The sequence below is a fragment of the Equus przewalskii genome, chromosome 3 (assembly GCF_037783145.1).
Source record: "Equus przewalskii isolate Varuska chromosome 3, EquPr2, whole genome shotgun sequence".
NCBI lineage: Eukaryota > Metazoa > Chordata > Mammalia > Perissodactyla > Equidae > Equus > Equus przewalskii.
The window spans coordinates 57454970-57479118 of NC_091833.1; the positions used below are offsets into that span (position 1 = coordinate 57454970).

Here is a 24149-nt window from a genome sequence, read left to right on the forward strand (position 1 = left end):
AAGCTTTCCAACAGAGCTGTGAGGTGGGCTGCTTCATATAGTAGTATTCAAGAGGACCATTTATTGGGGATGGTGGAAGAGATTTTCTTGTTGGGCCAAACCTCTTGGGTCTTTTCCAGCCGAAAGTCTCTGGTCTTTAGTCTCTATTATTCACCTGTTAACTGCATTCCCATACGTACTCCACCCGTGCACCTATATTGTAGATGGAGCTGGATGCAGTTTGGGACCTTCAGCCATGTTCAAGCTCTGACTCCCTTATACCCTAAACATTACGGCACTCTGTGCTCCACTCTCATGGACTGCTTCCTGCAGTGTTGAGAGCAGGGTTTCTGTTACTGGAGACTGTCTACAAAAGCAATTGAGATTTAGTAGGCTTAAATTCCACCTATGAATTCAACCTAATCTATAAATAAATTCATAATTAATTGGGAATTTAGTCACTATAGGAAGATCTGTGAAAAAAATACGTTTTGCTTTTCAGGACTTTGCACCCCGTGTAATTGTGATGTATGTGATTGCTCTTCTTGCTTTCCTATTCTACATTTCCAAAGTTCCAGAACGGTACTTTCCAGGTAGGTATTGCTTTTGTAGTGATTTTGTAACTTTATTCTAAATATATGGTAGAGATACATGCTTCAGAGCATCAAAACTTAGATTGATTTTTTCAATATTATTGATTATAGAACAGCTCTCCTATTCTTGAATATCTAAAACTGTAACTTTCAAAAGCCTTTCACAAACTTATCCTTTCATCCTCTCCATATGAGTTGAGTCCAGTAGATGGGATTTCCACCATTTCATGATTATTAACTAGTGACAATCAGAAGACTCCCAGCCACTGCTTTTTTCTGGAGCACTAATCATCAATTACCATTTACTTTTTTATATACCAAAGTATTCTTAAAAATTAATTTATATATGAAGAGATCCATGAAACAAGAAATAAGACAAGAGACATAGGAAAATAAGAAGATAATGAAAAGAAGCCAGGTTTAGGATCACTTCACAAAATATCCATCATAAGGTTCTATGAAATAGATAAAGGCCACCAATCTGGCTTCCAATTTCCTGGCACTCAGACTAAGAGGAAAGTAATATAAGTTAAGGGTCTTTATGTCCCCAAGATATACACAAGCTAGTAACTCGAGGACAGATTTCCCTGCTTCTTCAGTGCAGAGATAAATTTTATGATGGAAGATAAGAGGACACTGGTAAAGTGAACAGTGTTCTCCAAAACATGTATATGCTTGTTTAGGAATCTCTGGACTCATGACTACTTGGGTTCAAATCTCACGTTGGCCACTGCCTAGCTGCAAGAGCTAATGTTACGTAAGCTTTCTCAGCTCTAGTTTCCTTATCTGAAACATGGAGATAATACTTTCTCTCATGGGATTATTGTGAGGATAAGATGAGAGAAAGCACATGAAACATAGAGCACAGTTCCTCACAAGTAGTAAGCACTTAGTAAATGTTAGCAATTATTATTTTGATGACATCCCTCAACCCCAGTCCCAGAAATGAAACGTAGTTTAGTAGGGGACTGGATGATGCCAGTCCAGGGGAGCTGTGGCTTGAGTAAAGAATAGCAGAGTACATAAAGCAGCGACTTTTTGGTTCTGAGGTCTAGAGGTAGGGGCATAGTTTAAACTCAAACTGCAAGCTTGTCCCCCCTTTCTTCTGGGTTCAGAATCTCTTCCACAGTGACTCAAAGGCAGAATTGTGCCACTCGTCACGTGTGTTGGGGAGGAAGAAAGGATGAGAAACCCTGATCTGGAGAATGAATAGACCACAGAACTTCAGGCATTCCCTCTGTGCACTTGGTTTGACACCACTAAGTTTTAAATAAGAATGGAATACAAAGAAGAACCTGAGTGTAAACGTTCGGATTTGGGAACTTAACTAGGATATGTCCCTGACTTGAAGACCACCCCATCCTCCAGGCAGGGCCAGAATTTTCCTCAGAAAACAGTTCTGGTAAAATAGATTTTGTATCACTTTATTAATAATTCTTTTATTATTGATTTCTCCTTCATCACGATACATTTAGAAAATGAACCATGAAACTTCTCCTGCACTATGTGATTATGGCAATGGTGTTTTTAGGCCTTAAAATATTGATCAGAGATCAGAAGTTCACAACTGTTAATATAAGACACCTATAAAAGGTCAAATGTGACATAACTCAACTTTTCTCCAGGATGAACTTGACATAAAATGTGCCCCATGTAGCTGCATGTGTAGTGGAGTACTGATGAATTTGAGCAGTGGAGCTATGGAGACCGTAAAAAATGGAAAGTCTTTACAGATAAAAGTGATATTCATGAGTGCATGGCTTAGAAACCTTGCCTGGCCAGTCCTCATTGATGACCTGGCTGTAAAGAGAAACACATGCAGTGGTGGTGAGATGGTGGGTGAATACTGTGAAATCAAAAAACTTAAACCTAAGCACTTACTTTTGGCTTAGATTAAATTTTTAAAAATACATGAACATCACAGTGGTATTTGATGGGTCCAAGATTTCCCAAGGCATCCGTGGACACAATTAAGTGGATCTGTGATACTTCTATTAGAATATAAGCAATTTTCTTGTAATCCTCTGTATTTCGTGCTTTTCAAAATGAGTCTGTGGGCTTCCCTAGACAGTCAAAGGATTCCCTGGCACCAAAAAAGGCTAAGAACCCCTACAGAAAGGATTCTGTTGACTTATACTTTAAAATCTACAGACCGTACCAATTATTATTCTTGGTAAGAAAAGACAGAAGATTAGAGAATATTTACATCACAGGACTATAGAAGCACAGTTAGTAAGAAAAAGATATTTACATTTAAATTTCTATGGCTGTGTATTTTGTTATTTACTTATTTTTCAAGAAGCTTCCCACATGTGAATTACTTAATCTCCTTGGAATTTAACCTTTACCACAAAGAGAAATTAAATAGTTCTCTTAGTTGTGTATGAACTAATCAACCTTAGTTAATTAATCCATTAGTAATTACATTTTTAAGATTATTCCATTAGTCTGATAGCACAAGATTCAGGTCTGAACTGTCTCCTTACACACCTGCTTGAAATAAAAAGTGCTTCTGGCAGGCATGTATCCAAATACAACGGTGTATCCCCGTCATACCTAACTCACTCCATGATTTGTAGCCCTCATTTCTTTTGCTTCTTTCATGTAATGTCTTTTCTTAGCAGATATATAAGTTGAGACATGGAGACAAAAGGTCAAATTCCCGAAATTAACTAAGTTAGATTTTGAAAACACACTTGGAATAGTATTTCTGAAATTCACCAGTGTACTTAACGAATAAAATCTTAAAATTAGACTCAAATATGAATTCATCCTTTTTTAAAAACATTTGGGTCTAAATTAATCTCCAGTCCATCTCAAGGTGCTCTGAGATTGCCAAAATCTTTTTGCTGCTAAGCCATATTTACAAGGCCAGAGATGGAAATATATTTTTATATTAATATCAAAATATCACAATCAATATTCTTTTCTTTCTACCTTCCCTTCTAGGACAACTAAACTACCTCGGATCAAGCCACCAAATATGGCATATCCTTGCAGTAGTAATGTTATACTGGTGGCATCAGTCAACAGTATATGTCATGCAGTACAGACATAGCAAGCCTTGTCCTGACTATGTTTCACATTTGTGAATTCAGGTATGGCCACCTGGTGTATTCAGTTGTTAAGCAATATATAATGGGGAGTTGTATACCCCACTATTTCTAAGATTCCCATTCGTTTTTTCCTTTTTCCTTTTGTTTAATATATCATGAGTAATACTTTATAAAAATGGAAAAATATACTTGGGGATCTGTAATAGTAACTGCTTTACTGGCCCTTAAAACTACTAATTTGCTGCTTGTACAGAGAGTGAAAATTAGTTGGCATTCGTAAGAAACATCTGAATAACAATGAATGTGAAACCAGTGTAGAAGTAGTATTCGTTTTACTTAACACCAGCTTAATTTCCTTAGGAAGGGCTCAGCTCCGTTACAAAATGGAGTCATCTTGTGATTACTCTAATAGAAGATATTTACATTAGATGATCAAGTTTAAGTGCCTGATAAAGGCAAGGGTTGTGATAGCCTATGCTTAACACAAGCCCAGATAGTGATTTGAATAATCACTAGCCTTTGAATACTTGTTTTTTGAGAAACTGGCACTTAAGATATTATTTCCTTTAGCTGTAGGTTCTCTTGTCCCTAGGAACATTGGATTTTTTAGTTTGCTAGAACAAAAACTTTAAGCCGTTTCTCCTTTAAGTTGAGAGAGGCATCGAGAAGAAGAAAAGAACTTGTGTTGTCATTTCCCATCAGATAAGAATCACTTTAAAACTGATTACATGATCAGGTGACAAATTCTGTGGTCTAATAACCAAGTTATTAGCCATTTAAGCTTTTTAATTTCAAATAATGTTATTTAATTCCATATAATAATTGAACTCTTGCCAGTGGATTGCAGGTTTTTGGTTCCAAAATTCCTGTAGCAGAAGAGCTTTTGCCTCTCTGAATTTGCAGTCCTAAATTTCCTGATGATAGGAGTTCCCAGCTATATGGGTGCTACTTTCAAGGCCGTAGAATCCAGATGGCCCAGTCTTGACCCTGGAATGAGCCTTAAGCCTTAGAACGAAGTCACGCAGATGCCCCATTTGATGATGTACCTGTGCTGGAGTCTCTGTTTATGCACATGTTAGCGTTGTATTGATAACCCAAAGTATTGATATACACTCTCTGATATTAGGGCCTGAAACATTATATTTGCTCTTTATTGTATATACTTAAAAAATAGATCTCACTGCCCTATCATACAACATAAACACTCTTGTTCTTTGGTCTTTTGCATAAATTAAATCCCTTAAAGCAATCATTCATAAAAACATATGTTGTTTATTGGAATATAAAATAGTATCCAAATTTCTTAACGGGTTGATATGAGCTGCTTTAAATACTGGTATATCTTCAGATCATTGGAATTAATAAATATCAGAAGTGTTGATTGATGGTGAAGCTTATTCCCAAAATGCCATTTGTACATCTGGTATTAGAAATATTACTTTAATGTGCCTCAGTTTATGCATCTGCAAAATTTTTATTTCTTTTCAGTGTAGTGTTTTTGGAATATAAATTTCCCATGCTAGTATCTCAGTAAGGAGGATTTTCCCCAGTAGGTTAAGGGCACACTGAATTGTACCCATTATCATGATGGAATACTACTTTGAAAATGGTTATTTTACCTCATAAGACCACAAATTTGATCCATATGCTTAGTGTGGTGTAATGATAATAGGATATTTTTCTTTAAAATATTGCTTATTGACTTACATGATGATATTGCTTTTAAATAGACGTTTTGTCATTTTGGCCAAACAGAATACACTGAATAGTTATAATTAATTTAAAAGTGAAGAAGTCTTAGTTATTTTAGGTCTGGCACCATTTTTATTATGAAATCTTCTCAAAATAAACACATAATGAACCTTAAGTTTCATTTCTAATTTTTAAAAATATTCCTGGTTTTTGTTACAGTGTATGATTTAATACTTGCCATCTGAATTAATAGATAAAAAGAGCATACTGTGTTTAATATTTTTTTTAATTTAAAAGGCATACAGGTCTGACTGTAGGGAGAATTAAACCATGTAAACATCTCATCTTTTTATGAAAATGTTAAGTATTTTAAGAAAGCTGTCCTCTCATTTTTTTCTTTACTATGATGTATTTATTATAAAGTAGAGGATGAATGAATGTGGATTGCTGTCAACTATAAATACTTCTGTATGTCAGCATTTATTGACCACCTACTGTGTGCACATCACTACTGGCAAAATTTTTAAGACATTGTTAACATTAAAGAATAACTATTTAAAAATTGCCTACAAATCTGAGCCTTGTAATAATGTATACTTGTTATTTTTGTTTTATAGGTTTATTAAAATAAGATTAAAAGTACACTATTCAGCTACAGTACTAACAAGACTGGTTTTAATTTTACCAATGTGTAAACTATAAAAGCTCTTTACCTACAGACTTTACAAGTGCATTTTAAAATTATCCATGGCTGTTTTAAATTGTTTATAGTGACTTATAAGGTTGTAGTTAACTCATTGAAGAGACAGTGATCTTTCTATTTAAAGCCATTTTCAGATAGCAAGATAGTGCTTGTCTTTTTTGTTATTACAGGGAGTGCAATTCAGTAAGCTGCATGGCAGAATATGTATTCTGTAAATAAACTGGGTTTACTACATCACATTAAGTGCTGCTTGTCATTCTTCATAAAACATAACAGCTTCAACATCATGTTTTAGAATCAGGAATGAAGATTCAGGGACTATCTGTCACATCTTATGGCATCCCACCTGGACAAAGTAAGCGGGCTGAAGATTGCGATTGACTGGCGTAATCCTTTGCCCTGTGTTAAATGTCAAGGGGCAAAGCCTGCACTTCTGGATTGCGGCTGGTTGCTGAGCTGAGTAGGTCCATAGCCTCCCAAACTGTCAATCCCAGTAACTCCACCCCTGCCGAGGTGTGAGGTGAAGAATCAGCTGAGCTGTTGGCGGAGGGGCGGACGTGTCTTTTACATGCATTGTCCCCATAACTGTTTATACTGAAAAGAGGTACAGATGCTATTGAGTACGTATGTCCCCCGAAATTCTGTGTCATAGTTCCTGAGGAGGGTAGCAAGGTAATGATCCAAAACTGAAACCACCTTGAGAAAAGGTTTTCAGAAGGGAGAGGTAATGGCGGCAGGGGTCTCTCTCTTGTGAAAAGTGAAGCTTCCATCCCCGGAGGGCAGGAATGGCAGCCGCCATGGTTCTAGTCCTGCTCTATAAATCCGGGACGAAAAACACTACAGAGCAAACGTGATTTCAGTAGTTCCAACCATCTGAAGCAAAAGTGAACTATCTCTTTTTAAATATGCAACAAATAATATTTCAGAAGCTCATGCCTTCAGTGTGAGAATATGAAATACCTCTGACATGTGATGCCGGAGCTGGACTTCCTTAAAGAGGGATTTGCTCTTCATTAAGTAGCTCTAATTGCGGCATCCAGTCTTCTCTAAAGAAGGTAACTCTAATTGAATTTGAACAGTGGTACATTCCACACTTTTTTTATGTAACTTTTCTAACCATTTGCGCTATTTTGTTCCTCTGTACTATTTAGTAAAAGGACACAAAACCCTTAATTTTCCACATAACTTTAGATAAATGTTACTAGTTCCAAAAAAAGTTCATTCATAACTAGTAAGATGAATCTCTCTACCAGCCAACAGTCTAAGACTCCAGTTTATCAAATAATTCATAAGATAACATTGCGATCTTGATGCCAAACTTCTCTGTCAATCCCATAAATGGGTTTTCTCTTTAACATGCTAAAGCTGCTTTTCTGACATAATCAAGGGTTACAATATTTACGCAACTGTTTTTTAACAGTTCTATGTTACCGGTTTTTAAGGAGTTTAAAAAATAAATTATACATAATGCAAAAACTATGCCAAACATTCAGAAAGTACTTCAAAGTCTTATGTTTTTGCCTTGCCTTCGTCAGTGTGAGTCTCAGGAATTGTAGCGCCTGGACAAACTGTGCTATTAAGTGATGGTGCTGCAAAAATGCTAGGGCAAAATGGGTGTGCGCATTTACCTCCCAAACCGTGAGCTCCTGCAGAAGTGAGATCTAGTCTTATTCATGCTTCTGTTCCAATGGCTGGTGCATAATAGGTGCTTAAAGTCTGTGGTGTGAACAAAAGAACTGAATAGAAGTTTACATCCAAAACTTTTAATAAGACAAATAATTAAAAACTCTGAAGTCACTGATTATAAAGAATATGCAATCCATTTGGGATTTATTGCATTTAAAGAAAGCAGATTATTAAAACAGTAGGTATGATAAATACAGTAAGAAAATAACTTTAAATTTCAAACAAAACAAAGTAAATGAAGGACAGAATTCAGTCAATAAGAATAAGCAATGTAAAGGCAATAAAGTAGCTAAATCAGTTAGTGCTTAATTAGATCAAAGAAGGAAAAAGCAACTGATTCTTCCTCATGACAGTTTCCCAGCTAGATCTGAGGATTGAAGTTATTTAGAAAGTATGTTTTATAACAATTAGAAATATAATAAAGATGTAAATCAGGTTTATTAAAAGTTAAAGTTATTTGCTTAGTGGTACATAAAAGGCTTCAGAAAATTCAAGTTTAACAAAAAATGGAAGTGTAATCAAAGAAAGTGCACTTAAAGCTGTTTGTCAGCAATTAAAAAGTAGCTTACTATTACTATACTGGTTGCTAGTAGACGACTTTTCAATCGCAAAGAGCGTAGTAATAACAATTCTCTTTCAAAAGTAGCACAACATATTTTTAAATAAAAGTAACCCCAAATGATGACCCTTTGCATTTTCATCTAATTCTTTTAGTGGCTTTTGCAAACCCTCACTAGAAGTGAATGTTCTTTTAGTAATGATTGTGGTTGCAATTCCTTTTAAAATTTAAAAATTCACATTAACTCTGCAGTAATGAGATGTGACGTGTGCATGCATGTATGTGTTTATATATTTATCTTAATATATAAACACCACTATGTATAAAAGTTTTCAAATAAACTATCATTTATGTTATTCTCACAGTAGATATGTCATCTCATTCTCACAGTAGATCTGTCAGCTCAATATTGGACCTAAAAATGACGAGTAATTTTGCTGAAAAGAAAAAGTTGACTGCACATTCTACATATAACAAATGTACCCAAACTCCTCAGAACTAGTGATATTAATACATGTGTACCTTCTAGCAATGCTTATGTGAAGTACCAAAATCTAAAATAAAGCAAGCAGAGTAGCCGAATAGTAAGAAAACTGCTCTGCCTGATGAACAGCGGAGTAGAAGAGTGGGCCCCATCTTAGTATTTTCCACCAGCAAGAGGACCACACTCTAACACTGTTAAACAATAAACAAGGTAGGAACAAAAGGTGCATCTATCTACAATTCCAAATAATGTCTTAACTGTGCCCAAATACACACAGGGAAGGGGCAGGTGAGTGGAAGAATTACACTATTTTCTGATAGATACTTCTGAATCGCTTCTGAACTAAGTATTCTAGTCGGTTAAATTTTCATCCAGCCTCCAACCTTTCCTCCTCCACCTAATATATATACCAAGCGACTCTTGTGTCTTAGCAGATACATTCTTCAATGCTATAAAAGCTGATCTTTTTAACACCAACATTTTGCGGAAGTGATAATATTAAAATAATTAAGTAAATGGTCCACTTTTTAAAAGATTACTCAAAATCAACAAGCATTATTAAAGCTGTTAGGACAAAATAACTTTGGCCTCAGATTTTTGCTAGCTTCATATTTTACTTCCCTTAGTGATGTTCAAGTATTACAGGTTTAGAGTTATGACTACTTTACATGCTAAAGAAGCACAGAGGACACCTGATTAATAATAGGAAAATAATTTTTCAACTTTCCTTCCTTAAACAGGAACTGGACCATCCTATTATAAAGCCAAAGTTTTACTGAGTGCTGTGTGCCACGTATGTATCAGGCTCTTTCACATGCCTTGGGAGCTTTATTCTCCTAATTCTCATATGAGCATCAGCTGTGTGGAGTGACTTCCATCTTAACAGTAGAGGGAGGAGATGATGGAAAATGGAAAGCAAGCCTAATCCTGTCCTCCTTGGGAAAATGTCTCTTTTTCAACACAAAGGGATCTTCCCATTTCTATCCCATTGGGTCCCCTACTGAATCCTAAATGTTTCCTCTGAGTTATAATCTCAAAAGAGGAAAGTCACTGGGCTGTGATATAATAAACATAAGAATGTAAATGTTTTAAACAATGTTAAAGTTGTTTCCTTAGAATTTACCCAACATTATAAGCCAAAGTGTCTACATCAGTGTCTAAATCATTTAAAATTCAGTGTATTAAAAAGCAAGTAAGCGAGGCCTTGGTATCAGATAGACTGTAGGTATTTCATGTATCCACCCCAAGGAGACCACACTAATCACCCACTACCACTTGTAAATTATGAGACTTATGAGGTCTAGCAGAGACCAAGGCCAAGGACTAAAATAGTCAAAGAAGCATACTGTGTACATGTCAACCAACAGATTTTCATTAAAAAAAAAAACTGTTTGATACAAACCTACTGTAGTTCATGAATTTACTATGTGTAATCAACTCTTCACTTTGAAAAGAAAGTATCAGTTGAATCTACTTTGTAAAGTTTTAAAGAACATCTACTTGAGCATTTGCATTAGCAGTATTAATCAACCTGAGAATCAGAAAAAAAAGGTGCAAACATAATATTTGCCTTTGGCACAAGGACAAGTAACTGGTGCAGTCGGGCTCTACAAGAATAGCTCTTTAGCAATCTGTAATGCTTGGTCTGCCTCTGCTACACTGTGGTTCACATATTGCTTCCCCTTTGTCCACAAATTTATATCTGATTGAAAAGATAAGAGGAAAGAGAAGCAATAAAAAATGAATATATGATTTAGTCACATATACTTTACTTCTGTCCAAGTTTAGAACTGTGAGAACAGGCAAATAGCTCATCCCGATTGGGGCACTATCATTAAGAGATTCTAATAAGATTACTCATATTGTTTAACTGGGTTCAGAGAGTTAATTTAAAATATATCAATCAAGGAGAGTGCCAGTTGATAAGACTTTCCACCCCTTTTTGTAAATAGCTTTAACAGTTCTAGAAACTTCTAAATGTTAATTTGATAGGGAAGGACAGTTAATTATAACTTAAAATAGCTGGAGGGCTGGCCTGGTGGCATAGTGGTTAAGTCTGCGCACTCCACTTTGGTGGCCCAGGGTTTGCTCATTCAGATCCCAGGCGCGGACCTACGCACCACTTGGCAAGCCATGCTGTGGTAGGCACCCCAATATAAAGTCGAGGAAGATGGGCACAGATGTTAGCTCAGGGCCAGTCTTCCTCAGCAAAAAGAGGAGAATTGGTGGTGGATGTTAGCTCAGGGCTAATCTTCCTCAAAAAAAAAGAAAGAAAGAGGGGCTAGTGCAGTGGCACAGGGGTTAAGTTCGCACATTCTGCTTCGGTGGCCCAGGGTTTGCCAGTTCGGATCCCGGGTGCAGACATGGCATGGCTTGGCAAGCTATGCTGTGGTAGGCATCCCACATATGAAATAGAGGAAGATGGGCACAGATGTTAGCTCAGGACCAGTGTTCCTCAGCAAAAAGAGGAGGATTGGCAGCAGATGTTAGCTCAGGGCTCATCTTGCTCAAAAAAGAAAAAAAAAGGAAAAAATAGTTGGAGACACAGGAAGCACAGATACTGTATTCACATTAATTCATATGTGTAATTCTATCTTATTAAACAATTTCTACAAAATCTCAAGTTTCTAATTAGGATTTGTGGTGTAGATAAAGGCAATTTGGTAGCTGGGTTCTTTTGACTAAAGACACCATCATCTAGCACAGTTGCTAGTCCCTCACCATCCAGCGCCTCACAGCCAACCTTAAGATCTTGCGTGTCAGTGCAGAGGTACTTGCAGCAGGATTTGCGAGTCCTGCCTATAAGGCTTTGTGGGTTTCACTGCTGTGCACTTTATTAAAACTACTCCACCCTCCAAACCTAACTAACAAGTTGTTGCTCACGACGTGGGGAATATTTGGTGAGGGTGGTAATTTAATAAAGTACATGATTAAATGCAACATGATTTTACATTGTAAACGTCTTAAAAACTCAGGGTTTCAGCTATGTATCTTTTTCCTGAAACAAAATTTCTGCGTAACCCTTGTCCTCCCAGTTTTCCAATAATCTGCTTTATTAGGGACAATGATTAATAAAAGTTTTGAGCAAGAAGCCATTTAAAAACAATATAGTGTTCCTCAAGTCCTCTTTTTTCTCTCTTCTGTTTTTTTCTTTTACATTTTCCACACATCAGATACTTGTCTTAGTTTCTGTTCTAGGCTTCTATGCAGATATTCCATATTAATGGCACTTGTTTGTTAAAATGGAGCAGCTTTAGGCACAATCGTCAGTTACTTCTGGCTCTGCTCTGTAGAGAAAGGCCTAAGGACTCAATCTCTGCGCTCTCCAGATAAGAACTTTCTAATTCTTGACAAGAACTAGATTGATTTATTTTTTTAACATGGTGGAAATTAGAACAGACCTTAAAAAATCCACAAATCCAACTGGTGTTATGTACAAATAAGCTTAGTTTTAGATGCTGGGTGCTGGAATGAGTCTGGGATATGCACAGGAAAGTGACATTCTGTTATAAAAACCACGACGCCGCTTTCCAGTCCCTTTTCAGTGGCTACACAACTGGAAAGGGGCCACGTGCTCTCACTGGATTTCTGTACGGTGATGTCGGTGGCTGAAACCCTGGCTTAGAGCTTGCAGTTTAGCTCCCTTTTCTCCCGTGTGGAAGAGACATCAGGTCACTACCCTGTGGAGAGATTTCCTTTTTCTATTTGGTTTATTTAAAAATCACTTATTCTGATTGACCTGTAAGAATGAATGATATAAAGAGCTATACAAATAAATTTTTTCAAATTGATAAAACTATTCATACTTTTTTGAAACAGGAGTTAACACGAAGAGTCTGTCAGAAGTATCTACTGTTTAGAAGGAAATGGAGCAGCACCAAATGGGTCTAATTCGACTGATTGGGACTGTTGGGACTGATGTGAAGTGGTGCTTTGCACCACAAGTTCTGTAAAGGGCACGGCACCAAAATCATCCATTTTCAACGCATCTGCACTGTGGAATGACCCATGTAGTGAATTCGGTCTTGGCCGCCCAGGCAGGACGGGATTGTGTTCAGCACGGATGTCACTCAGGCCCTGATGTGAAGGGTGCCACGGCAGGTCCGGAGGATGGAAGGGCTTGGCACCGAAGGGGTCCAACAGACTCTCCTCGGGTTGCAGGACATTCCCTCTGTCCTTCCCGTCAGTCAGTGCAACACTGATGTTCTCCTTGGAGTCTGAGATGGTTAAAAATTCATTGCTGCTTTGAGAGTCTCGGCGGCCCACTTTTTTGTGCCTGCGAGCCCGCTCTGGAGTGCGGTAGGTGGGCTTCACAGTCTTCTTTGTGCTAGTTGGCGTGCCATGATGCCGCTTCCCATTACTTTTGGACATATCCTGCTTGGTGCGCCTTTGGCGAGAAGACAGTTTCTGTAAGCTACGCTGTTTAACTTTTTGCTGCTGACTCCCAGTGATTTCCTCAAAGGGCACAAGTCCAAAAAGGTCCTCGTTGCTGCCACTTTTACCTGTTGATGTGGCAAAGGGCTGAAATGGAGTAGAGCCAAATATATCTACACTTTTGGGACAACCAGGGAGAGTATGTGCTTCGGGCCCCACTGCACGGCAGTCGTGTATATTCACCTTCTTGCTAAAGGGTGCCTTTGTGAATACATCAAATTCTTCTTGCTCTGGTCCCACAGTAGGAAAATGGATCTGCTGAGAGAGATTCTTTTCATTCTCTCCTTGTTGGGACTGTTGAGCACGCACTGCAAAGAAGGGGACAGCGCCAAATACATCAAACTCCTGTTTGGGAGTCTCCAATGCAACATCAGAAGGCAGCTGGGTTGGGGTGAGGAGTGTTATATTGGGTTCTTGGATGGGTCCACTGCCAGGTTTGTCTCTGCAGACAGGGCTCACATCACTGTACTTTGCTTTGGCCTGCTCATAATCAGAATCGGAGCTGTGTTTCTCCTCCTCTTCCTCATCTTCAGAATCCATGAGGAGAGGCCTGTGACCCAGATTTTCCGGTTCGGTATCGTCATCATTAAAATCTCCTTGCTCTCCCTGAAGAACTTCTTCATCCTCTTGCTCTTCCTCTTCACTGCTCTTGGGAGAAGGGGGATCAGATTCAAAATCACTTTCAGATTCGTCGTTCCCCTTTTGCACTTGACCCTGTACTGATGAATTCTCTGAGGCTTTCTTTCCAGTCCGGTGGTCTTTAGATACTGGACTGACTTTTCTATTCTTGATAGGGCTTGCAGTGCTGTTTTCTTGATTTATGGATGAATGTTCAATTTGCTTTTCAGGGGAACCTGAAGATTCAAAGAAAAATTATTATAGCTTTCCAATGCACTTCAAAAACCATTTGCACTAAACAACATGTACCAACACAAAGCATTACCAATCCCTCATACGAGTCCCCTTAGAGGAAGAAATAATGTCAATTCTTTGTCATTAGGCTTAGGAAATGCACTTGTCCTCAACTAGATGGCTACGTCCTTTAGTGCAGACAGATTTGTCTCCATACCCTACACAGCACCTTCTCATCTTAGGCCCTCACTGACAGCTAAGTTTTATTTACAGAACCCAAAACAGGACTCTGAATATAGTACACGAGGAAATTTTCTTCTTCCACCTTCAAAATAAGATTATTCAGCTAGTTGCCCCTACCTTAGATCCCACATTTACCAAACAACCTTCTGCTTATAATTCAACTCTATTATAAAGTTTTCCCATAGAGATCAACAAGCATGAATAGCTTGTCTGCTTAGTTATATGTCTCACTATAATTTTTTTAATTGGCATTCTGGTTTTTTGTCAACTAGAATCTTATAAGTTGGGTTAACATGAGTGCATCCCCATAGCCTCAACAAAGCTAAGGACCACGTCCTGAACTGGGACAGTACCAAGGACATCTGCCTTCTCTAGATAACACATCTTCCTTTAACTATCATAATACTAGACATTGCATTAAAAGCATTCTACCTGTAAAAAAAATCTTAACTATCAGTATGTTCACTGTGTGATAGGTAATAAAATTGCATCGAACAAATATAATGCTTTACAATTTCACTGAATGGTATGTAAGAAAGAAAGATAGTATATTAGTTTACATGGAAATATACTGCCCTCCCAATACACTGGTATATTAAATTGACTTTCCAGAGGTAGGGATCAATTTGAATGGATCCAACCACATATCCATTGATTCCTTCCCCTTCTTTGACTAAGATCAAAGAGTTTCAAAACAATTAGCTAGAGTTGGAAGTGTAGTCTGTGGTCATGAAAACTAATTAGCTTATGATGGAAGGACCATTACGGTCTTGTTATTAACATGGTGATCCCTATGGCATATGACACCTCTGAGTTATTTCTTTTCCTTTCAAAGTCAGCACTGTTGTCTTCCCACCTCTCTGACTATTCCTTCTTGGTCCTATCTTTAGAGACTTCTCTTTCCTAACATCTCCTTAATGTATGTTCCCCAGGCTTCTATCATTGGCTGTCTTTCTCCCTCTGCATGTCCTCCCCTGGGTCTTAACTTCTTGTGTGTTAACTGCCACATATACCATAATCACTGGATCTCTAATATTTACCATGAATACTTATCTTATTCATCTAACACTTATCATGAATATGTATCCTAGCATTACTTCAAATACAGTAATTTCAAAAGAGATCATCTTTCCTCTTCTGTGCTCCTCACCAGTTCCTTCTAAATTAGTGAACAACACTTCCGTCTACTAGTTCTGCAAAGCAGCAGAAATCTGGAAATCATCTTCCCTCTTCCCACCAAATAGTGTTTTTCAAATCTCTTGAATCTGCTCCCTCCTCTCCCTCTGCCAGGTATCTATTTCATTCCCTCCTTATCTCTCATCTGGCAACTCTTTAGCTTCTAAACTCGCCCGTCAGCCTCCACTCCCATATCCCTCAAACTGCTCCTCTACACTGACACCAGGATGACTCTTCATATGGCCACTGCTTAAAACCTTTCCCTGGCTCTCTAAAGTCTCAGCCCTTAGCCCAGCACTTCTCTATCTGGATTCTGTCCGACCACATCTTTAAGCCTCAGACCCTGATGTTTCCCATGGGTATCCTTCATTATAGCCACACCCAAACTCTCCCTACTCAAACTCAGACACCGAAGAGATTTGCATAAAGTTTTTTTGAGCTATCTTGCTATCCAACCTCTTAATGTTGGCTATCAGAAACAGGAACCTAGTAGATCTGGGTATCAAGGGGCACTGTGCTGTTTTAACATCTCTCTACCATTGTAATACCGGACCTCAGTATGAATCCCACTCCCACCTGACTTGCCTAGTGTACCTGGCTGTATTTCAAGACCCAGCCCATGTCACAGCCCTTCAGAGGCACTCCTCAAAAAATACCCATATTTGGTGGTCCTGATGAATCTAGTACAAGCCTTAACTGTAGCACCTATTGTACTGTATTACAGTTATTTGTTTGTCTGTTTTCCCTACTTGATTATGAGCTCTTAAACACAGGCCTATTTATCATTTACCTCATATATCATTCATCTCTATGCTAGCACTGTGCTCAATCAATATTTGTTGAATGAAACAATCAGTAACTACTCTGAGCTCATAGCTATGGACACGTAAGTATTCAGTATACTCAGAATACAATAAAGAAAGTAACAGAAAAATAAACTGTTTACATTTGAGATGTTTTTGCCTCAGAATTCAGTCACTCACATTGTTTTATTTGATTCAACGAAACATTTTATAGGGCACTTTACTACATGCTGTATACACTGATCATACATTGGTGAATAAACAAACAGTCTCTGCCTTCAGGAGTCTACAATCCAGCGTGGGAGACAGAGAGTGTAAGTAAACTTAGATTGTGACGGGCGCTCTGAAGTAACAGGGCAGGGCGCAAATCCCGGGGCCAGGGGAAGGGGCGCATAAACCTGCTCCGGACAGTCAGCGGAGGCCTCCCGAACGAGATGACAGTTAAGACTGAGCAGTGAGAAGGAGCCAGCCGTGCAAACGACAGGCAGAAAGCTGCTCCAAGGAAAAGCTACAGCAATGAGAAGGCCAATTCAAAAGAGGCTGGCATGTGTAAGGGACCGAAAATAGGCCAGTGTGCCTGGCGCACAGTGAGCAAGGGGAACACTGTACAGATGAAGTAGGAAAGGGGAAAGGACGCGGCTGTGAAGGTCCATTTAAGGCCATGATAAGGAGTTTGGATTTTGTTCGAAATTCAGTGTGCAGTGGGAGGCCATTACAAGGCTTTATTTAAAATGGATGTCATGGTCAGATTTACATTTCAAAAAGATAACTCACAGCCATGTAGAAAAAGGACTGAAGAGAGGGGTGCAAAAGTGGGGAGAGTAGGGAAGAGGAAACTAGTAATTCAAGTTAGAGATGATGGTGCCCTTGGACGATGGTGGTGGCAGGGTAAATAGAAGTGGAAGAATTGGAGAGAGATTGAAGAGAAAAACTCTAGATGGATGGTAGTGCCATTAATACAAACAGTAAAGAGTGAGTTAATAAATTGGGAAGTAGAGGAGATGAACACAAATTTGGTTTGGGACACAACGCTTGAGGGATCTGTGAGACATTAAGTGCAAGCAGGTATCTGTGGCTTGAACACAATGGTTGGGTTTTGGCTGGAGAAAACAGATTTGGAGTCATCACCACGCAGAGGGTATGTAGAAAGTCCAAGTCTGAAGGAAATCACCTGGAAGAGAGTACAGAAGAAGAAAAGGGGATCCAACACTGAGCCCTCAGGTATAAAACATTCAGAAGTCAGCAGAGGAACGTGCAAAGCAAACTGGAAACTGCTACAGAAGGCGACCAGAACCAGGCGAGTGCAATGTCACAGAAGCCAGCAGAGGAGAGTGTTCCCCAGGGAGGGAGAACCTAGTGGGTGACGCAAAGAGGGCCAATGAGCTGAGGACAGAAAAAGGCCACTGGCTCTGGTCAGCTCATGTAGTTTGTTGGCAACCCTGAAGTGAGGAGTGGGAAATCTATGGGGCTGAGTGGAGAGGGGGAGCGAATACATGGAGACTTCCATCAGGTCATACTTTAATACAAATATAATCTTCATCCATTATTCATCTGCCAGTTCCTTCAAACCAGCCAAGAGCTACGTGCAGGATCTTTACAAATTTATAATAGGCTTATCTTAAATCCTAACAAATTAAAACCAAATCAAATGCAGATTCTCAAGTTTGACTTCTCCATACAGCATACTTCTGATATGAAAAATAAAGATTACTTTTAGATTAGCCGTAGAAGTTATTTTCATGAATTTTTATTCAAAATCAAAAAATGTAATGGCTGAGACATGCAATCATCCTTCACTTTGGGATATTTCCCCTAAGATATATTTTAACTTATTACACCCTCAAACTACTTATCACCCACAGAGAGCCACACTGTGCACCCCTCACGCCTGCTCATAGACACCTCAGGAACATCCCATACATTTCCCAAAGCATATTCTGCACAACACTATTCCCATAACAAGAACCAGACAGTTCTGTGGTCTTGGGCAACTGAGTTTATGCAATGCTGCACCATGCAGTGTGCCTCCACCCCTACTCCCCGGGAAGAGGCTCATTGTATTAAGGTGCTGACAAGTTCTACCCCAAAGAATCTGTTTAATCTTAGGAAACCTAGGATTTCCAAAATTTGCTTCACTACACACACTTTTATTTACATGGAACACGAAATAATCTTTGTAAACAATTTTGCAAAAGGCACTTTGGGAAAATGCTGCTCTCCAACTTCCCCGGGAAATTTTCCATTTCTGGGGCACACAGTTTTGTTGCTAAAGGTCTTCTGGAACATTTAACATAGTACAGAGTCCTTCCATTGACTTTCTTTTTGTTGTTATATTTTAATCCCAGCCTTCCAAATTAACCCTTTCCTTTACCCAACTGGCCAACATTGCTTTCCAAAACACATTTGTCACTTTCTTCTTCTCATTCTGTCTGTCCTTCATCAGCTTCTCAAAGTTGTATTAATAGACATATATATTTGTTATCAAGTGCTATAGAGATATATTTTGTTAATTATCATTGTGGATCTAAATTTGTGGGGTTTTTTCACTTACCATTTTTAATGTGTCTTTACAAGTATCAAGATAGTCCATTATTAATTCTGATAGAAACACAATACAACATTGTATATATAGCATTTAACTATTTACCTATAGAACCTCTAGGTTGTTTCCAGTTTTTCACATTTTAAATAGAACCATGATCATGTACTTTTTCGTTGAGGGGAAAAAAGAAAAGAAAACTCTCGTTTTTAAATATCAATTTCACTTTACCAATTTACTATTATTCCCTCCTTTTGCATAATTAATACACTGCTAGTAAAGTTAACCCAGTAACAATCTCTGACAAGATCATAGCTAAATACTACTCTCTTCCTTCATAAATATGAGGGAATATATATTATCATATGAGCAAATAATATAATAGCAGATTCTACTTCATAGGATTGTAAACGATGGACCTAAAATAGTGCCTGACACATAAGAAGCACTCGATGGTTAACTATCATCACCATCTCCAGGGCAAGGCCAAACTCAGATATGTCATACATCATACTCCAACCTTCTAGCAACTTTTCTGTACTCAATGGTTGAATGTGAATCTAAAGGAGAGGAACGAGTAGGGAGGAGGGTGCGATTCCATGGCTAATCCAAGGATAGTTCAGGTCCATTTTAGAACTGGCCAGGAATAAGTAGGCAAACAAATGTATATGCACACACGACAAGGGTACATTTTGGATCCTGGAAACTATATCTCTGATTTTTAAATAGCTATAGTTGAGAGCACAGTATAAGAAATTGCAAAGGACTAGTTTCAAAAAGAGCAAGAGAAGACACACAATGATCTATGCCATCTTTGTGGGTGCAGATTACATCCCTGAAAAGTATGGGCAACTGGGGAAATTTTCTGTTGGTGTAGACGATTGGTTTTATTGTCTTTATTTCTTTTATTGTCTCCCCTTCATAAAACTAAAACAAGCAATCAAAAAAATTTATCCAAATTCCTTTTTTCTCCCATATTCTCACAACCCACCCTGACACTGTTTAAATGTTTCTCTATTTCTTCATCTTTCCACTCCTTCACAAACTGTTGTAGAGTCAAGGACAGCAGTGAGCCTCGACAACAGCATACTAAGAGCAACTTAAATGTTAAGCACCATTAAGCACCATTTAAGTATATGCAGTCATCTCTTCCAGCACCTCCTGGTTAAGCTCCAAGCTGCGAGTGACAACAATCCTAAATAAGGTTTCACTTTCTGTAGTAACAGCTATCTACTTAATCGTCCTCTCTTCACTGTGAAACTATAGAAATGAGAAAGAAATGGGAATTATACAAAAATAAAAACTATTTCACTATATTCTAAGGCTTTTAGTCCTGTTCCATAGACACAAAAGATTGTCAAAATAAGTACTACAAGTTATGAAGTTGGTTACCAACTGTGCAATGGATAGTACTTTAAAATGTGACTTCATAGCTAGAGTGCCATCAAGTTTATAATCTATTTCTTTGCCTAAATATATTCGTGTAATAAGAAAAAAAAGAGAGAATTCAGATATTCCTGTCGTTTGCTCCTGGTAAGGCCAGATTGTTTCTTCAAGCGGTTTAGAGTAAATATTACACATTTGATCCACTATAAAATTTAAATCAGGATTATTTCACTGCTTAAGTTAATTTCCCCAAAGTATAGCTTAAATACGTTGCTTTATAATTCAATATATCCTAAATCCTAATAATCCCTATATTTACTGAGATTTGTATTATTAACATAAAAATGGCTGTTTTTTAAGTCGGTGGAATGGAAGCTATTATATTTAGAATATAAGTGATAGGAACATGTATTTAAAGCATAAACAAGTGTCTAGAATGTGCCCAGGATCAAATCTCAGTTATATCTTTTCTCAATTAATTTTAGTAAAACATTGTAAAATTTCGTATATTAAGCAATTTCTATTTTTGGCTCTAAGTAAGGCCTTCTTCTTTCCTTAAATTAAATGCAGTAGAATGATATTTTGATGGCTTCCAGTCAGGATATTCTTTATTTCTGTTTGTGCCTTGGAACTAGAAACTGTAAAAATTTCAGCTTTTTGAGTAATCCTCATCTTTTGAGGTTGGGTTTGATGGCTGAAAACAGCCAAAATCCAATAAGAGCCAAATCCTGAGAATGAGATGAGTGAAACAGATAGACAATGCAGACTTGGGTAAATTATTAAGAACAGCAATGATGGGTTATGAAGTCTGAAATTCTCTTGTGTGGCATGTAAACTGTCTCTCAGGGAAAAGTTAGAGCAATGGAAGTCACTAGAACTAGTACTTATTTACACACATAAATTCTGCTGACTAAAGTTATTCTCACCACTTTACGGCTTAATATACCTCATATACAGAATTTCAAAACAGTAGTTCACAGCGAACTAAAGTAGGGTTCAATTATTCAGTACTGTCAGTAAAATAACAAGCATTTACTAAATAAGTGAAACACCAAATTAACCATTTGGTAGCTGTCTACATAAAAGTATACAGCATACCTCCCTCCCTTCAGCAGAGGCTACTAAATGAAAGTGTCCCTTGATGACCAGTGTTCTCATTTGGAGTCATGCAGTACTTAGTGTCTCACTTTCCTCATCTGTGAAGAAGGGATAGCAATAGTATCTACCTCAAACAGGAGTGGCAGGGATTAAGGTGAGAACACAAAGAAGGTGCTTACAAGACTGTTAGCTGGCATGTTGTGGGTACTTAGTAAAAGGGTACATTATTATTACTAATGCATTAGAGTATCATTTCATGATTATTTATGGAGTACCTATTATATGAATCCTAGGGGACAGTAACTAATATTGTCAATTGCACAAATGCAGTGCTAACGGTTTTTCATACATTATCTCCTAATTCCCCACCACTAGACTCCCACAAGAACATTAAGGTGAAAATGCTCTGTAAGGTTTGCTACGATCTTTCCTCTTCAATGTTATTAATCACATCTTCAAAAATGTTCCCCTTGCTTTCCATGTCAGATCACTGTCATGACTTCCTACCACTTCAAAGATGCGTTGTTACCCCCCAACGCTCACTCTTTGGCTTTCTCTTTTCTCTTCCATTTCTTTCTTTTGGTGAACTTAATCCTGTTTTATAGCTTCAAGCATATCTTGAAAGCAAAAAACAAGAAGGCATTTTTTAGAGATACAGTCCAATCTTTTTATACATAAAGAATTTGAAATTAGGGAATAGTTGAATGCCTTGCCGAAGTTTAAGGCCATACATCAAGGCCATAGTGATTTCTCTGCTGATGACACTAGTTTAAAACTCTCATCTGTAAATTCTCTCACTAAACTACCCATAGAATACCATCACCAGAAACATTCAATATAGCTTATCATCAACCCCCTACAAAATACCACCACAGACTTGTCTTGCATTTCTTCTGTATCCTCTTTACAAAGCTATGCCTGAAAGGTTAAAAAAAAAAAATACTAATAGAATGAGCACTGTATTGTTTTTATTTCAACAAATAGTGTTTTTCTGAACTGGTACAATAAATACCTTGGGTTGAGTATTCTAAAGTCTTATAGTCTTGTGTTGAGTATTATATAGTAGGGTTAAGTTCTAGAAATACTATAAGGCTTTATGAACAAATGAAAGAATATTCAGCTGTATAAAATCCACAGAAGATAAACATCCAAAACAGTCTCAATTTCCTCACCTATAAAATAAGGACAATAATGGAACTTACCTGATAGTGCTGAACATTAAATAATATTTACTTTATTTAGCGAAAGCTCATTAAATATTAGGGTGTGTGTGTGAGAAAGAGAGAGAGAAGGAATATATTCAATATATAGAGAGAGAAAGAATATATTAGAATATATATTAGATTACCAAAGTATACTTTGATAATGAATTCATTCATCAAGATATTACATGGCATACAAAGATGAATAAGACAATTCCTGAATTGACTTCAAGAAGCTCATCATTCACTTTAACAATTGTGAAACCCATGTACTAATCCTGCTTCTAGTGATCTGGAAAATGACTGACCAAGGTAGAACTAATTGATAGGTTCTAAAGCACAAGCTTACCAAACCAAATGAATATAAAAACATGAATCGGCCAAATGAATAGAAGAACATAAATCTGTCCATTCCATGCTTGAGTTTTCATAAAAGTAAATTTCTAGATGTTAATATTTCAAAGATATCACAGTCTTGCACAGTCCAAAAGAGGATTCCAAATTCAAAAGCTAAAATTTGTAGTCAATTTCCAGACATTTATTATGCTTTTAAACAAATACTTCATGAAAAGAAGGAAACCCTGGTTAATGCCACACTATTTTAAATAAATATTACAATTGATGTATTCTTAAATCACATAAATGAACCTTCATAAACTATATCAAAAAATTCAAAATATTTAGAAAATGTTAAAAAAAAGTAGGGCAAGGGGCATGTTTGCATCATACTATTCATGTCACCAGTCTTCGAATCAGGTTTCCATCTTTTAGAGGACAGTTCTTTTAGTTAGAAAACAGGTGGTACATTTTTAATCATATAAGAAGCTTCCAGTTTCAAGGAAATTTTGATGTTCTTTTCTTCGCTGTCAGATTATAGAGGATGAATGGCTTGAAACTGCTATTGTAATTACATGCCTTCTGTTGTCTCATCATTTAGGGTATCAGGGAGGGGCTGTAAGACTTTGGAGCTCACTTTGAATTGGTAGCATACTGCCTGCCATCATTTCCCAGCAATTTCCCATGCCAGGCCCAAGGATTAGTGGATTAGAAGGTTTTATCAAAATCTGTACTATTTCTCTGAAGACAAGCCAAGTGACAAGCCCTGAATATAAGAAAAGAATCATACTAGTTGTGAACAGTATTTCCCAGCCAGATTAAAAATGCTGTAAAACTGACATTTCTATTATGTTACTCATATTATTGTAGATTTTTATTAAAAACAGGCCACTTAACACGTTTATTTGTTTTGTTATTATTTACCCAACAGAGTTTAGAATCAGAAGTGGATTCCTACTATTAAACTATCTGACTTTAAGCAAGTCACTGACCCTCTCTGAGACTCAGTTTCTAGTATATGTCTATAGTAGAATTCAACAAATGGTAACCATTACTGCTGACATCCTGGAATAGAAAAATTCTTGATGTTCAAGTATTATATACAAGGTATAAAGGTACAAACACTATACCTCACCATGGCTTATATAATGATCCAGCATTTAGACTGATAATCTGTAATAGTTTATGTTCCAACAAATATTTCCTATATTTAATGTGACCTTTCCCAACCCTAAACTCAGTTTAACTTCCTATTAGGTAATGAGACCCATGAGGTGGGTTTGGGGTTTGGAAGAGTAGGGTAAATTCACCAAATCTAATTAAAAATA

General features: G+C 37.5%; 2 protein-coding genes across 17 annotated transcripts in view; one reads left to right on the forward strand and one right to left on the reverse strand.

Annotated features, from left to right (window-relative positions):
- Positions 1–16395, forward strand: part of PAQR3 (progestin and adipoQ receptor family member 3) — a 36617-nt gene extending 20222 nt beyond the window's left edge. For 3 of the 14 annotated variants that reach the window (XR_011538139.1, XR_011538141.1, XR_011538140.1), the window contains 4 exons: positions 482–572; positions 3522–3670; positions 9493–9545; positions 12572–16395. Coding sequence is in view for 11 of the 14 variants with exons in the window: in XM_070612741.1 (XP_070468842.1) it covers positions 482–572; positions 3522–3664 (234 nt within the window). In the remaining 3 variants the exon portion in view is untranslated. Of the gene's footprint in view, positions 1–481; positions 573–3521; positions 6261–9492; positions 11147–12571 lie in introns of those variants that run through there. The other 11 variants (XM_070612741.1, XM_070612747.1, XM_070612749.1 and 8 more) reach the window with 6 other exon arrangements.
- BMP2K (BMP2 inducible kinase) overlaps positions 7771–24149 on the reverse strand; it is a 118412-nt gene continuing 102033 nt past the window's right edge. For all 3 annotated transcript variants that reach the window (XM_070612737.1, XM_008542943.2, XM_070612738.1), the window contains one exon: positions 7771–14040. In XM_070612737.1, coding sequence (XP_070468838.1) covers positions 12602–14040 — 1439 coding nt within the window. In that variant the 3' untranslated portion in view covers positions 7771–12601. The remainder of the gene's footprint in view (positions 14041–24149) is intronic.